Source organism: Chenopodium quinoa, unplaced genomic scaffold, assembly GCF_001683475.1.
Source record: "Chenopodium quinoa cultivar QQ74 unplaced genomic scaffold, ASM168347v1, whole genome shotgun sequence".
In the NCBI taxonomy this organism is placed as follows: domain Eukaryota; kingdom Viridiplantae; phylum Streptophyta; class Magnoliopsida; order Caryophyllales; family Amaranthaceae; genus Chenopodium; species Chenopodium quinoa.
This window is the reverse complement of record NW_018742616.1, coordinates 1,373,696-1,387,409: the sequence shown is the minus strand read 5'-3', so window position 1 is coordinate 1,387,409 and position 13,714 is coordinate 1,373,696. Positions and strand designations below refer to the sequence as shown.

The window sequence follows — 13,714 nt, the reverse complement described above, 5'->3', positions numbered from 1 at the left end:
TATTATTAATTTGCCAAGTGAACATGCAGAGCATGTTAATTCATCTGATCGGGGAATTTTGACATTTCTTATTGAATGTCCAACTGAATGTGCTACTATTCTTTGCATCATCCCAGTTGCTGGATGTCCCAAACGATCATGCCATAAAATAATCAAATGTTTGTCATCTAACTTCTGGTTAGATACCATATTGATTTCCACGGGTCGTATGTTTATACGATATAACCCCGAAGAATATGCTGGCAATTTCTCATATATATGTTTCTTGCCATGTTTTTCTGCCGTGAGGCATACATACTCTTTTTGATCTGTTGTCATTGTTTCTAGATGATAGCCATTTTGGCGTACATCTTTAAAGCTTATGAGATTTCTTCGAGATTTACTCAAATATAAAGAATTATTGATTATTAATTTTGTTCCATTTGGAAGCATTATACAAGCCTTTCCAGATCCTTCAATTAATTTTGCTGACCCGGAAATGGTGTTTACATTTGCTTGAAACAACTTTAGTTGTGAAAAATAATTTCTATCTTTTAAGATAGTGTGCGTTGTTCCCCTGTCCAAAAGGCATTGATATTCGGAACTAACTTCAGGTAGATCCATATCTTCATAAAATAAATTTGAGATTAGTTTAGAATAATATCATACAAACTTTTATTGATGATAGAGATTAAAAGTACATTAAAATACAGGGAACTAAGAAAATACATTAAAACATAGCATATGTTACATTAGTAGATGAGAAACCTAAGTATTGTTGTTTTCTCCGAGAATGAAATCATTTCCAATTTCAGTATATCCATGAAATAATCAGACACATCAAGGCTGGGACAAGGAGCATTTTCCTCATTAACATAATTTGCTTCTGCATTTTTCTCTTTGCCTTTTACAGAAGCCTGGTAAAGGTCTACCAAATGTTTGGCCGTTCGACAAGTACGTCCCCAATGTCCTGTCATGCCACATCTGTAACATGTGTCTTTTCCTTTCGAAGGAGTTTGTTTGTGGCTTCCAGATAACTGTCCCTTCTGTTTTTCAAAATTTTTGAAATTACTGTTTCTTTGAAAATTATTTCTACCACGACCACGGCCGCGTCCGCGATAATTTCCACGACCTCTTCCACGGCCATTGTAATTTCCACGTCCACCTCTTCTTGTAGCATTTGACTCGGGTGGATAGGAATTTGTTGCATTTGCCTCATGATGAGTGGCCAAAGACCCAGTTGGTCTGAGATTATGATTTTTCAACAAAAGATCGCTATTTTGTTCCGCAACAAGCAATACACTCATTAATTCATTAAACTTCTTAAAACCTCTTTCACGATATTGTTCTTGCAACAGTATGTTGCTTGCATGAAAGGTAGTGAGTGTTTTTTTCAATCATTTGTTCATCGGTGACTGGATGATCACAGTATCTCAATATAGATACTATCTCATGTATGGTTGAATTGTAATCTATTACAGATTTGAAATCCTGGAACCGTAAATTTGTCCAGTCAAATAATGCCTTAGGAAGGAGCACCCTTTTGTGGTGTCCAAATCTTTCATTAAGGCAATCCCATAATTCTTTGGGATCTTCAACCATCATGTACTCAGTTTTAAGGCCTTCATGTAAATGATGCCTTAGTAACACTAAGACTTTTGCCTTTTCTTGTTCGGTAATGGGTTTTTCAACCGTCATTGCAGAAGTGGTAGTATCAGTTGTTTGACCAGGGGGACTTTTATTTTCTTTAACAGTGTGCTCCAAGCCTTGAGCTTTCAAATTCATCATTGCGTCCACTTTCCATTCCAGAAATTTCTTTCCAGATAAATCTAAGATGCTGAACTGTCTTTTCATAAGGTCTCCCATTTTAGCTACAACAAATTTCGTGATAATTAGATTATAATAACAAATTATATGTACAACTCACATGTTTAGTTCTTCCATATTTATATTTAAGTTAATAAGACACGTGATAATTAAATTTAATAATAATAAACCATAAGTAATATAGTCTTTTCTCCCCCTTGATTTATTATTGTGAGTAATTATATGATTAGACAAAAATTAATCATGTTAGTTGCAAAAAAAAAAACAGCAAAACGACAACAATGACAGTAGTAACAATAATTATAATGATAACGGTAATATTATACAATGATGATTAATAACAACAAACATACATAATAAAACAAAAACAAGCTTTTAATATACTAAAACGACAAAATAAGTGAGTTTTACTTATACATAATGACAAAAATTAATATTGCTACTAATAAAATTACAAGCGCCGTAATTAGAAGGAAATATTGTTTTATCTTCATTAAATCTTCCTCAAAAGTGAAGTTGTGGGTGTTTTGGTTGCCGTCGTCGGGGAACATATCGGAGAAGAAGGGGGTGAAAAAAAAAATTAGGTGATTTTTGGATAAAAAGTGGGAAGAGATAAAGGATTTGTGGTGAAATTGGGGGGAAAATCCGTCTTTTATAGAGGTAGGTTTATCCGTTACTGTTCTGTACAACTGTAAAAATATCATATAACAATCTAATATACTGACAAAAATTATGGTCTAAATATATATATTTATAATTGTAAAAGGTTATCACACTGGGAATGCAAGCCATAGTGGTCCGAGAGCCCTAATATTTATAAAAGATCATGGGTTCGAAAACGGAAAGAAACACAAAAAGTATGTAAAAGTAAGAAAAATAATAAGTATAAAAAGGCTGCATCTTTTTGTTAATCTAGTTAATAATAATATGCATGCAAAGCTACTACTTAGCAATTATAATAACTAAGATAAAAATTTACGTAAAATGAGTATGTAATATCAACATGGATCAAACAAAGAAATATCAACATGAATAAACAAAAGAGAACTTTCACCGTTGTTTTTGAGGTATATATAATACAACAAATGTTTGAGTTTCTGGTATAGAGGATCCCAAATATGGGCAACTATAGAGCATACTCCTCGAAACATTTAGAAGTAGATAGTATTATTTGTTATAAATTTTTAGAAGTAGGTATAAATATACCTGACTGAAAGCTCGTGCTGATAACGTGTTAAAAATATTTTACTGATGGTAAGATATTTATCAGTGAAGGGATGAAGATAGGAAGTAAGTAGTAGAATGGTAGGAAAACTCTTTTCTTGTTTTTCAACTTGAGTTCACAATACGTGAACTTTCATTTATATAGCCAAAATAATTGAATATAATAATATACATTATTGTACTTTATACAAATTATTGTACTTAGTAAAGTCTTCATTGACTTTAATTACCACATGTGAAGTTCAATTCAATCATGTTTCTCAACAGAAATGACCACTTCTTTATTTTATTTTTTCAAAAACAATTTTATAAGTATCAACTCATACACAAAGGTTCAAAACTTTCCCGCTTAAAGCAGTTAAAGAGAGTGATGAACTCAGTTTCTGGGTTATGGAGTCCCAAAGAAAGAAAATGTTTCTCTTTCCTCCAACAATGGCAGAATGCTCGATCACTCCTTCAAATCCATGCTTTCATTCTCCGCAATACCCTTGATTCTAATCTAAGTATACTCACCAAATTCATAGCTGCCTGTTCTTCACCTTCATCAGCAAGTCCCGGCATTCGACATGCACGCCAAGTGTTCGATCAAATTCCTCAAAGAAACGATTCTTTTCTTTGTAATGTCATGATTAAATCCCATATTGATAATCATCAAGTTACTGATGCTTTGATTCTTTTTAGAGATTTGAGGAGAACGACGCAATTTGTTCCTGATAATTATACATATTTGTTTTTGACGAAATCTTGTGGGTTGAATTTGTACAATTGGGAAGGTCAACAGCTTCATAATCATGTAATTAGAACTGGGTGTGGATTGGATTTGTTTGTTTCGACGTCTATGGTTGATATGTATGGGAAAATGTGTGATATGGTTTCTGCAAGGAAGGTGTTTGATGAAATGTCTGTGAGAAATGTTGTGTCTTGGACTGCTATGGTTTGTGGGTTTGCAAGGGTAGAGGATATTGACAATGCTTGGAAATATTTTGATGAGATGCCTGGGAAGGATGCATCAGGTTATAACGCGATAATTGGTGCATTTGTCAAGGTCGGTGACATGAATTTGGCTCGGAGTTTGTTTAATGCAATGCCGGAAAGGAATGTGATCTCGTGGACGAGTATGATTTCTGGGTTTTGTGAAAATGATGACATTGAGTCGGCTAGGTTGTTTTTTGACTCTATGCCTAGGAAGAGTCTTGTTTCTTGGAACGCGATGATTAGTGGTTATTGCAGGAACAAACAACCACGCGAAGCTGTGAAGTTGTTCCGTGAATTGCAGTTGAATGCAGTGCTTGAAGCTGATGAAGTCACTATCATCAGCATTCTTCCGGCAGTAGCTGAATTGGGTGCATTAGATTTCGGATGCTGGGTTCATCAATATGTGAAAAGGAAAAGGCTTGACAAATCTATCAAGATATGCACTTCACTGATAGATATGTATGCAAAATGTGGAGATATAGACAAAGCCAGACGTGTTTTTGAAGAGATTCCTGAGAAGGCAACTTCTTGTTGGAATGCTATTATAAATGGGCTTGCAGTCAATGGCAAGGGAAGGGAAGCAGTAAATGAGTTTGAGAACATGATATATAGAGGTTACACACCAAATGCAATAACAATGATTGGTGTTTTGTCAGCTTGCAGCCATAGTGGTTTGGTTGAGGAGGGAAAGAAGTGGCTCAATGCAATGGAGAGCTTCGGACTAGCCCCTACAATTGAGCACTATGGCTGTGTGATAGATCTTTTGTGTAGGATAGGTAGTTTGGATGAAGCTGAGAAATTGTTAGAATTCATGCCATATGAGGCGAATGAGATAGTCATTAGTTCCTTCCTTTCTGGTTGTGTGAACTGGAAAGATTTGCCTAGTGCAGTGAGAGTTTTGAAACGAGCAGTTGAAAAGAACTCATTAAGTTCTGGGAACTATGTTTTACTAAGGAACTTGTATGCCATGGAAAGAAAATGGATAGAAATGCGGGAAATAAAAGGGTATATGAGAACAATTGGTGTAAAAAAGGAAGCTGGTTGCAGTGCTATTGAAGCTGATGGCATGGTTTGTGAGTTTATGTCAGGGAGCATAATGCACCCTCATCAGGAGAATATACTTCCAGTATTAAAGCAGCTTCAAATGCACATGAAGAAGATAGATGACGAGAACATGTTGGAATCGTGTATTGCTGAAGTAACGTTGCAAACTTGATAATGTTTGGTCAGTAAACTGTTCATTAGTTCTTTACACACTTGATTTCTGGTAATGTCCTCTCTATGATCTAAGATTTTAAAAGAACAGATGTAGTTAGATGGCTAGACCGATTATAGTGGTGAATGAAGGTGGTGAAGTATAAGTGGAGCTGATCATCGCTTTTACAACCAATAACCATTTCATTATTGACAGAAGTGAGTTTGTCTAATTGTGATTATGCATACATGCTTGCTTGTAATCTGCATACCCTTACGCTGGATACCATCTTTTGAAGTTAATATTATGATTTTTGCTTACCTTAGCAAGAAAGTTGCAGTGTGGAATGGAGGAAAACTGGACATCACAACTTATTAGCTGGTATGTTATGCTTTCTGAAGTTCTGCATATGCATTCAAATCTTACTGATAACTCGCATTACTATCTTCTTTTCTCTTGATGTTGTAATACAAGTGTTCTGTCTCTTTTTTTGCGGTATTGGAACAATAGTTTGCTTTGGTCTCACTTTCTGTAAAATCCTTTCTTTGAGATAGGAATAACCTGAGGTAAGATGTCAAAAGACACTTGAAAAATTCTTTCCTTGATCCTGCCTTCAAGCCAAAGGCCAGGAATCAGATAACTAGAACTAAAAGATGGGAATGGGATTCCTTTCTTAAACTAAACCCGTAAGTGTAACATACCATTTTCTCCATAAAAGTTTCCCTTTTATATTAATCTATCCCTCCCATGTCTTCTTTATCTTTGTTTAGGGATTTCTTATTATCGTCATCTCCTCAAGTTTGTACAATTTAGCGCAAAAATGGGTCTTGCTACTAGCTTCTTATTGGGAAAAGGTCTGCTCCTTCCCACGCTACCCTGATTTTCATCGGAATGTTCATGCAATCAATTATTTTTCCTCAGTAAAGCATATCAATTCTATTATGTGGTTTAATCTCTTTCTATTCTGATTTTGTACTTGCTTTAAATCTATGATAAATGTTAGGGTCACCAACAACACAGATGGTGAACTTGATTACGGGATCACTCTACAACAGTTTTATTACGAAGGAAACCAGTGAATTTTCACAATTCCACATAGCATTTCTTGATATATACAAGTACGTACCAAAGCCTACCTTTTATATCAAACAAGCTTTTGAAATGTGAATTTCCAAACAGAGGATTAAATTAAATTGTTCATTACTACTATATAAGATGATTAACCTGTCCCTTAATGATCTCAACAGCACTTTCAACTCGGCATTGCCTGGTAAACATTATGATGTACCCTCTAACCAGGAGATAAAGGTAAATGAACGCTATTCTCATGATTCTCATCTCATATTGTTACTCCGTAGATAGTTTATACCACGTCATCCATGATATTAACAAAAACTTCAAAAGCAGAAATGCTACGATGAATGGACAGCTGCTGGTGATAATGCAGAAAAGAAGAAGCAAATCTTTGTAGACTTTATAAGCAGAACGGTAAGCCTCAACAAGCCACAAAAAATGACACTAATAACAGGTTTGGTGACGCCACCAGCTGCCATGGTAGCAAAGAAAGCCGGAGAGAGAGTCCCGGCACTTAAGATCATCAAAGTAGTACCTGATGTCCTCTTTGTTCCGACTGCTACATTTTTGGCTATCATCTCAGCCCAGGTATCAAGGAATGTGTTACACAGGAGAATGGTTCGCCGAAATGAACAAAGAGGGCAACAAAACACCTAGGTTGATTGTTTTTCTTGTCCACTTGTGAACTGAGCAGTAGTTCATGTATATATCTACCTTTCTAGCATTAATAAAAACATCTGTTTGTACACTCATGTATTTGGGAAATTTGATCAAAAACTGCCTTTCATATTACTTTATTCAACCAACTTCATAACAATAGATGTTTTAGTTAACACTTAACAAATTCTACGGAGTATTAAGATATAGTTGCTCCGTTTTTTCACTTGCAACACTCTGAATACGCACTACACATGCTCGGACTAGTTTTAATAATTTCACAATTAATGAAGAATATGTTTATGTGGGATATTGCAATATTCGTCTCAATATATAATACAAGTATCAAATTTCTATGTTTTTACTTTAAAATATTAGTGATTAAAATAATGCATTATCATGCGTAAAATGAGAAGTGTTGTAAGTAAAAAGAGGTATAGGTCAAATACCCAAGTGCAAATTTTTACCACTATGTTAGAGCACTTAAGAAATACAATTAACTTTAAGTTTCAAGTAATACAATTAACTTTTAAGTTTCTAGATTTATAAGATAATTACATCAACTTTTTCGGTATAATATTACCCTGCATTAGAATAAACAGCAATATTTTATCGCGAGAGAGAGAGAGAGAGGGGAACACCGTACCCATCATGCCTGTAAAAAAGAATTTACTTAATTTAACATGGAGGAGGTATTTGGTATTTGAAGAGATTCAAAAAGCATGTACAAATGCCTGGATCAAGGAAAAGCGATAGATTCAGCCTTCTTATACCGCCCGCACTTTCTATCCTTCATCTCCAGGTCTTTCTTTCAGGTTATATCTAAAAGTAGAACACTAACCAACTACTATAATATAAAATCAAATAGCAATTGCCTATTATTTACTTATCATTAACCAGATGATTTTCGGCTCCACCTACCAGTTCGAGCCTTGCGTCTCCCACGCTTTTTTTTGTTCTTGGGGGTAGTCAACTTGGACCGTACTTTTACAGCCAGTTGCTCTTGACTTACTGTCATTTTGCTGGGAGAGTTGGGATCTGGGACATGTTCAACATTCTCTGGTTTCACTTCAGTTCCCGAATGAAGTTCTGCAGTAGGTCGAGTCCCAACAACTTCAGTATGATTAAACTCTTTCTTCACTGGTTGATTAGCGACAAGAATCTTCTTATCAATCTACAGACAAACATTACATAAAAGTTAATCAGCATGAGAGAAGACTATCATTATAAACAGCTTGTCAAGTCCTACTGTCATGCAAATAGTTTAAGAACTTCCCAGTTGCTAAATTATAATTTGCAATCTTGGCACTAACATTTTCCTGATATCCATGCAAACATGACCATAACGAATATTCATGATAAAGATGAGTATATGACTAACCTTGCCACATTTCCTCCCAAATTGCTGCTGGTCAGCAGTTGCAATCATGTTAGCCGGGTTTACTTCCCTATGGCCAGAGACTACATTTTCAGGCATGATCATCTTATTTTCCAATGTCTGCCGAGTAGTAGTAGGCAGAGATCCTATCTGAAAATTTTCACCATCTACTTGGGCCAAAATTGAACTAGGGCCAGAATTTACCAATGCTTTACCAGGAGCAAAGCTTGAAATTTCAGCAGTTTCCCTGACCACCTTATCAATTCTTGATCTCAGCTGGCGGACATGCATTTGAGCCACTTCAATATTCCGTAATATATTTTCAAAGGAATCACTATCCTTGAAATCAAGGAATGACCATTCACCATTAATGCCAAATTCACCAACGCCAGAAGTAGTCTTTTCTGCAGAGAACATACAAAGAATAACCAAAGCCAGTTTAATTCACAAGTCACAAGAGTTTGGGAAGACAGGATGAAGTTAATTAATGAAATGTATGAGTAATTAGTAGTAAAAAATAGCAAAAGATCACATTTATCTGGAAAAGAAGAGTAGCATGGCAAAGATGAAAGGACAAGCAGCCCATCTTAAGAAGAAATATGAAACATTATTTTTAAAAAAAATATATATATGGCAGAAAAGGTCACTTTAAAATTCCATATTTCAATCCCAACAAAAAACTTCCATCCAAAGATCAAGATAAGATTATAGAAGTGCAAGAAATCATGGGCCAAAGCGAGAACACCAAAAAGTCACAATGGGGTAGAAGTGCAAGAAATCATGGGCCAAAGCGAGAACACCAAAAAGTCACAATGGGGTAGAAGTGCAAGAAATCATGGGCCAAAGCGAGAACGCCAAAAAGTCACAATGGGAAGCAGTTTTCTAATTAAAAAAAGCTTTGGATTTTACTTCACAGGATGCTTCATAAAGAACAAAAAATCCAAAAACTTATATTTTCATCCAAATTAAACACCTCACAGAAAGGTCTATGAAGCTTCAAAGAGGGAAAGACATGATGCTTTTCATCACTGATAAATGATTAACATACAAGTCTAACACAACACCATGGATCATTCTGAACAAAAGATTCCACATATATCACAAGTTTGTATAGAGAGCAGAACCATACTCATCTAAGCCACAATTTATTAACACAAGTTTTATACTCACCAGTATTGCCATGATCATCATCCAAATAAGCTGAATCACCAGAACGCCTCTTATTTACTGCAAAAGAAATTTTGTATAAGAGTCAGGAGCGAAAAATGAGTTTCAGTAAGGGGTCTAAAATCCCATGTAACTCAACCTCATGATGTAAGTTACTGATGGGGTTAGAGGCCATCCTTACCTTCCCTAAAAACCATATTAATATTTAAAAAATATAGCTATACCAAAATATGAGAACAAGCTATGACATGATGAGTAGGCAGCCAAGTCTGTTGTTTCTTCAACTCTTTTCCGTTTCTTCCTCTTCATAACCCTTACTGGCCGATTCTGGCAAACAGAAGGAGCTGACTTCACTGCAAGGTCTTCAGTAGCATATTTCTCCAACTCACACTGCTTTGTTTTAGCACATTCTGCAAGCTCACGGTCATACTTGGAAGCTTGGGAGCGTAGTTCCCTAATCTGTAGCTCAACCCATTTACACCGCCACATCAGTGGGCGCACAAACTTTCTCCACTGAGCTGTTAATTTCTTCTTCCTGAGCATGTGAAGAACAAGAATTACACCATAACATCCTAACACATGGAGATACAATAAAAATCTAGTACATATTGGGGCCAATAGATATGATCAGTCATCAACATAATAAACTTCTTTAAAAAAATGTTAAACAGAAAGAAAGAAATGAAGGAAGGAAGGAAGAGAGAAAGGGGAAAAAAAAAAGGCAGAGGACCCTTCATATCATGAAGATTATCAAAGATAAGTAGCAGATTGGTAACAGGTCATTGAATTCAGAGCAAATTCTAGTTAAAAACACAAGTTCTTCCCAGATCTGACAAACAGTTCATATTAATCAACATAAGCTGTGAAATTGAGAGAAAGGGACTTTTGAGCATCAGCGTCCTTATTAGCGAGACAGGTGTGGATTAAGCTTCAAAACCCTAAGAACCAGAGGAAACTAAGGTCTCAGAAGTCAGAGCCACTTTCTAGGATAAGTAAGATTAACTGAAAGACAATAGAGTGGCTCACCCCTTGTCTTATCCCAAGCTTGAGATGAGTTGCAAGAAGGATCAACCCAGCCCTCTCCCAAGGAGCTATGTATGGTAAATGAATATTTCCAGCACATACGCTCAAAAATTACTCCGCAAAATCTTGCCAAATAGAGATTCACGTGATCTCAGGAATTTAAATCTCGGATGTAATTGATTTGCAATTATGGTCATAAAGCCACTTTCACAGGAAATGTAGTCTGTGACTCCGGCTGCCGGGGCCTAATAGTACAGTCTTGCCAAAGTCAAAAACTTTACAATGCGGTCGTGATGTGGTGATACGCCCGCAAATTAATGCCCTGCTTCAGCCAGTCTAAATTAGTGATAAAGAGATAAATAGCAAAATGATTTGGTCCGTAGCACAGCAACTTCCATTCCCTTATGTTAACCCATAAGGTCCATCACATCTTTCTATGATACTGCTCACCAAAAGTGTCGGACTCGAACATGGTTTCTGAAAATTATCATGTCTAGTTTTCCCAAGGTGTCCTGCTAAATAAAGGGTCACACCCATGTCCTACACGAGAATGAGACTGGTACAACATGGATACAGCAAGGTAGGGGAAGGATCAGAGCTACAAGTCCTAATATAAGACAGCCACTTAATCGCAATCTGCGTAAGCCTCATATAAAAGGGGTATCAAATGGATATAGTCCTAAGATGAAAGAGTTAGACAATCATCACATGCTAAGTCAGAAGGACTGCAGGAAACGTGCTCGGAGATGGTGATCTGTGTAAGAAACCAAAAAGATCCAACAAAACATAACTCTTTTGTTCTTGAATGACCAGATCGACTCTACAATGTCAATTAGATCCCAACATATGCAATGGTGAATCTCAAAATGACTATCCAGGCAGAAATATTAAATTTATTTACACTTCATCACAAAAAAGTGTCATATTGATAATCAATGCAAGGACATATAGAAGAAGAAAAAAGACCACTTACCAAGTATTTCATGTTTACATACTCGCAAAATAAAAACAGATTAATAAATAGGCAGAGAGGAGATATTAAGCAACAAAACATCAAGAGATTTTCTATCTCCTCCAACTTCGCTTGTTTCTCATAAAATTTCATATATGTCATCACGCAAGAGCTATACCTGGTTTTAAACAGATCATTAAATCCATCGAATTCCATCAATGATGAATTATCATTCCGCACTTCAGACTCAACTTCAACATCATTTGATGCCCCAGCAGTTCCAGTCTCAGAATCTGTACACCCGAATGAGCTCGAGTTCTCTGTTGCATCCAAAGATTCCCTCTCGGACACCATTTCCTCATCGGATTCCACATTCTCCACAATATCAACCTCCACATCCACATTATTCCCATTAGAAGCCATACCTTGATCACAGTCAACCCCAGAAACATCCATGTGAAAACCACTATCCTCATAGCTACTAGCACACGTCGTAATCGGGTTCTCTTCCGGGGTTTTAGCAACAGGAGCATCAACGAACCCGTGATCCTCACAGTTACTAGTACAAACAACCAACTTCTCCTCAGACAACTTAACAGTACTATTATCCTTCATACTGACCGGCGAAACCTCCATCGGAGTATCGAATTTCCCACTCATATCTACTTCAGGACCCATCAACCCAACATCAAACTAAAAAGAATCCATCTTTTAACGAATACCCATCAATCAAAAACTTGCTAAAATTCCGATCAAATGACAAACTATAACAATGCAAATGCCAACTTCACTCAAACCCAAAATTAATCATAACCCAAGTGCTCAAACTAAACCATATTTCCAAACCAAGAGTAAAATTATCATTGGATTTTAAAATTGACTACTCCAATTTCTGCATAACGCAAATGATGATACAATTCATGAACCTGAAAAGAAAAACCTAATTGAATCAACAAAACAATCACAATCCAAAAATGAATAACGGCAATCAAGAGAATTTTAGGTCTATACTTCGTATTTCAAAATTCAAAGCATAGATAAAAAACAACCAAAACCTTCAATCAACAAGGCAAAAATTAAAATTTAGAAATAAAAACAACCAGAATCATCAAAAAAAAAATTAAAAAAAAAAAAAAAAAAAAAAATTAAAGGGAAAAGGGTTTTTGTTTTTTTATTATTATAAAAAAATTGATTTAAAATAAAATTAAAAAAAAAATAAAAAATAAAAAAAAAAAAAGGAGCGAAATACCTGGGTGAAATTGAAAGGACAGATTAAAGGTGGGTTCTTGAGTGTTTTGGTTGGAAGTGGGGAAAGGGATGAGAGAGAATTTCGAAGCTTCAAACTTGAACGACAAGAAGCCTTAATGCGATCTTTTCCGGTTTTTTTTTTTCTTCTTTTTTTTTCCAATGTGTTCTCATTTTTTTTCTTTAGAAAATACTGCAATTTTAATGTATTTTGCTGATTTTATAATTTTGAAGTTTTTTGAAACTTCTTATTGGGCTTTGCTTGTGAAAATGGGGACTCTGCTATTTTTGATGATTTTATAATTTGATACTTTTGTCAAGGATTTATGTGATATAATCTTCAAAATAAAAGGAAGTAACTAAAATTTAAGGTGCATGTGCAGTTGAGAGATTTCGTATTCAATTTATGTTTGTTTTCTATTAGTTACAGTTAGTTTAATCTTATCACAGAGTATTAGATTTCTTCCTAAAACTTAAGAGTTGGTATCATTGGAATCATATTAATTATTCCTATTAATATAACGTAATAAATTTATTTTATAGAGATTCTTATATTCTACTTTTATTTAACAACATAACAGGTAAATTAAGAAATAATCTTATAACTATTTGAGCACATAAACATTCTAAGGCCCTTTAATTTTGGATAAATAAGATAAGACTGAATATACGACACAATCTAACACGATAGGCACGTGAAATGACGTCATGCTTGGTCTACCCTAAATTGTGATACTTCAAGTAACTTGTAGGTCAGGCTTTGTGTCACGGTCCGGGATTTTGAACACCAGAATATGCAGCGCGCTTTAGCCTTTTGGCGGCAAGAACGCTAGCCTAAGTGTGGAAGTGGGGCTTGTGAAAACAAAGCAATACAAGCGGGCAATTAAATCTCGAGAGCACTCACGTCTTTTGGCGACGGAGTGCGGGTGGTCGAGGCTTGTGCAGCCGCACAAGCAGGTCCGAACCACAAGTTCTTATAGCATCAAGTTGGTGTGGAGGGGAGCTATTATGCAAGTAA

At 35.7% G+C, this 13,714-nt stretch overlaps 3 protein-coding genes across 8 annotated transcripts; 1 reads left to right on the top strand and 2 right to left on the bottom strand.

Annotated features, from left to right (window-relative positions):
* Nucleotides 1-1,314: 1,314 nt before the first annotated feature.
* LOC110721276 lies at nt 1,315-1,845 on the bottom strand. Its single transcript, XM_021900417.1, has one exon. The coding sequence runs from the start codon at nt 1,843-1,845 to the stop codon at nt 1,315-1,317; it is 531 nt and encodes a 176-aa protein (XP_021756109.1).
* Nucleotides 1,846-3,359: 1,514 nt separating this feature from the next.
* On the top strand, nt 3,360-7,066 carry LOC110721527 (pentatricopeptide repeat-containing protein At2g44880-like). 6 transcript variants are annotated; one of them, XM_021900698.1, is made up of 6 exons: nt 5,225-5,418; nt 5,531-5,581; nt 5,971-6,054; nt 6,204-6,318; nt 6,448-6,508; nt 6,608-7,066. In XM_021900698.1, the coding sequence occupies exons 3-6, from the start codon at nt 6,021-6,023 to the stop codon at nt 6,929-6,931; spliced, it is 534 nt and encodes a 177-aa protein (XP_021756390.1). In that variant the 5' UTR covers nt 5,225-5,418; nt 5,531-5,581; nt 5,971-6,020; the 3' UTR covers nt 6,932-7,066. The 6 variants fall into 6 exon arrangements, with proteins under 6 accessions (XP_021756389.1, XP_021756388.1, XP_021756391.1 ...); XM_021900699.1 differs by lacking the exon at nt 5,971-6,054 and having other exon boundaries at nt 5,224-5,418; XM_021900700.1 differs by lacking the exon at nt 5,971-6,054 and having other exon boundaries at nt 5,224-5,418; nt 5,527-5,581.
* Nucleotides 7,067-7,580: 514 nt separating this feature from the next.
* On the bottom strand, nt 7,581-13,080 carry LOC110721526. Its single transcript, XM_021900695.1, has 6 exons — nt 12,701-13,080; nt 11,630-12,377; nt 9,701-10,011; nt 9,480-9,536; nt 8,313-8,713; nt 7,581-8,105 (listed from the first exon to the last, which is right to left on the bottom strand). The coding sequence occupies exons 2-6, from the start codon at nt 12,127-12,129 to the stop codon at nt 7,824-7,826; spliced, it is 1,551 nt and encodes a 516-aa protein (XP_021756387.1). The 5' UTR covers nt 12,130-12,377; nt 12,701-13,080; the 3' UTR covers nt 7,581-7,823.
* Between the last annotated feature and the right edge of the window lie 634 nt (nt 13,081-13,714).

Excerpts from the sequence above, each read along its gene's own strand:
- LOC110721276 (XM_021900417.1), bottom strand. The coding sequence starts at position 1,845 with ATGGGAGACCTTATGAAAAGACAGTTCAGCATCTTAGATTTATCTGGA.
- LOC110721527 (XM_021900696.1), top strand. The coding sequence starts at position 3,401 with ATGAACTCAGTTTCTGGGTTATGGAGTCCCAAAGAAAGAAAATGTTTC.
- LOC110721526 (XM_021900695.1), bottom strand. The coding sequence starts at position 12,129 with ATGGGTCCTGAAGTAGATATGAGTGGGAAATTCGATACTCCGATGGAG. Across the intron at positions 10,012-11,629 it reads AATGATCTGTTTAAAACCAG|GAAGAAGAAATTAACAGCTC; the intron begins GTATAGCTCTTG and ends TCACATGCTCAG. Across the intron at positions 8,714-9,479 it reads TGATGATCATGGCAATACTG|AAAAGACTACTTCTGGCGTT; the intron begins GTGAGTATAAAA and ends TGTTCTCTGCAG.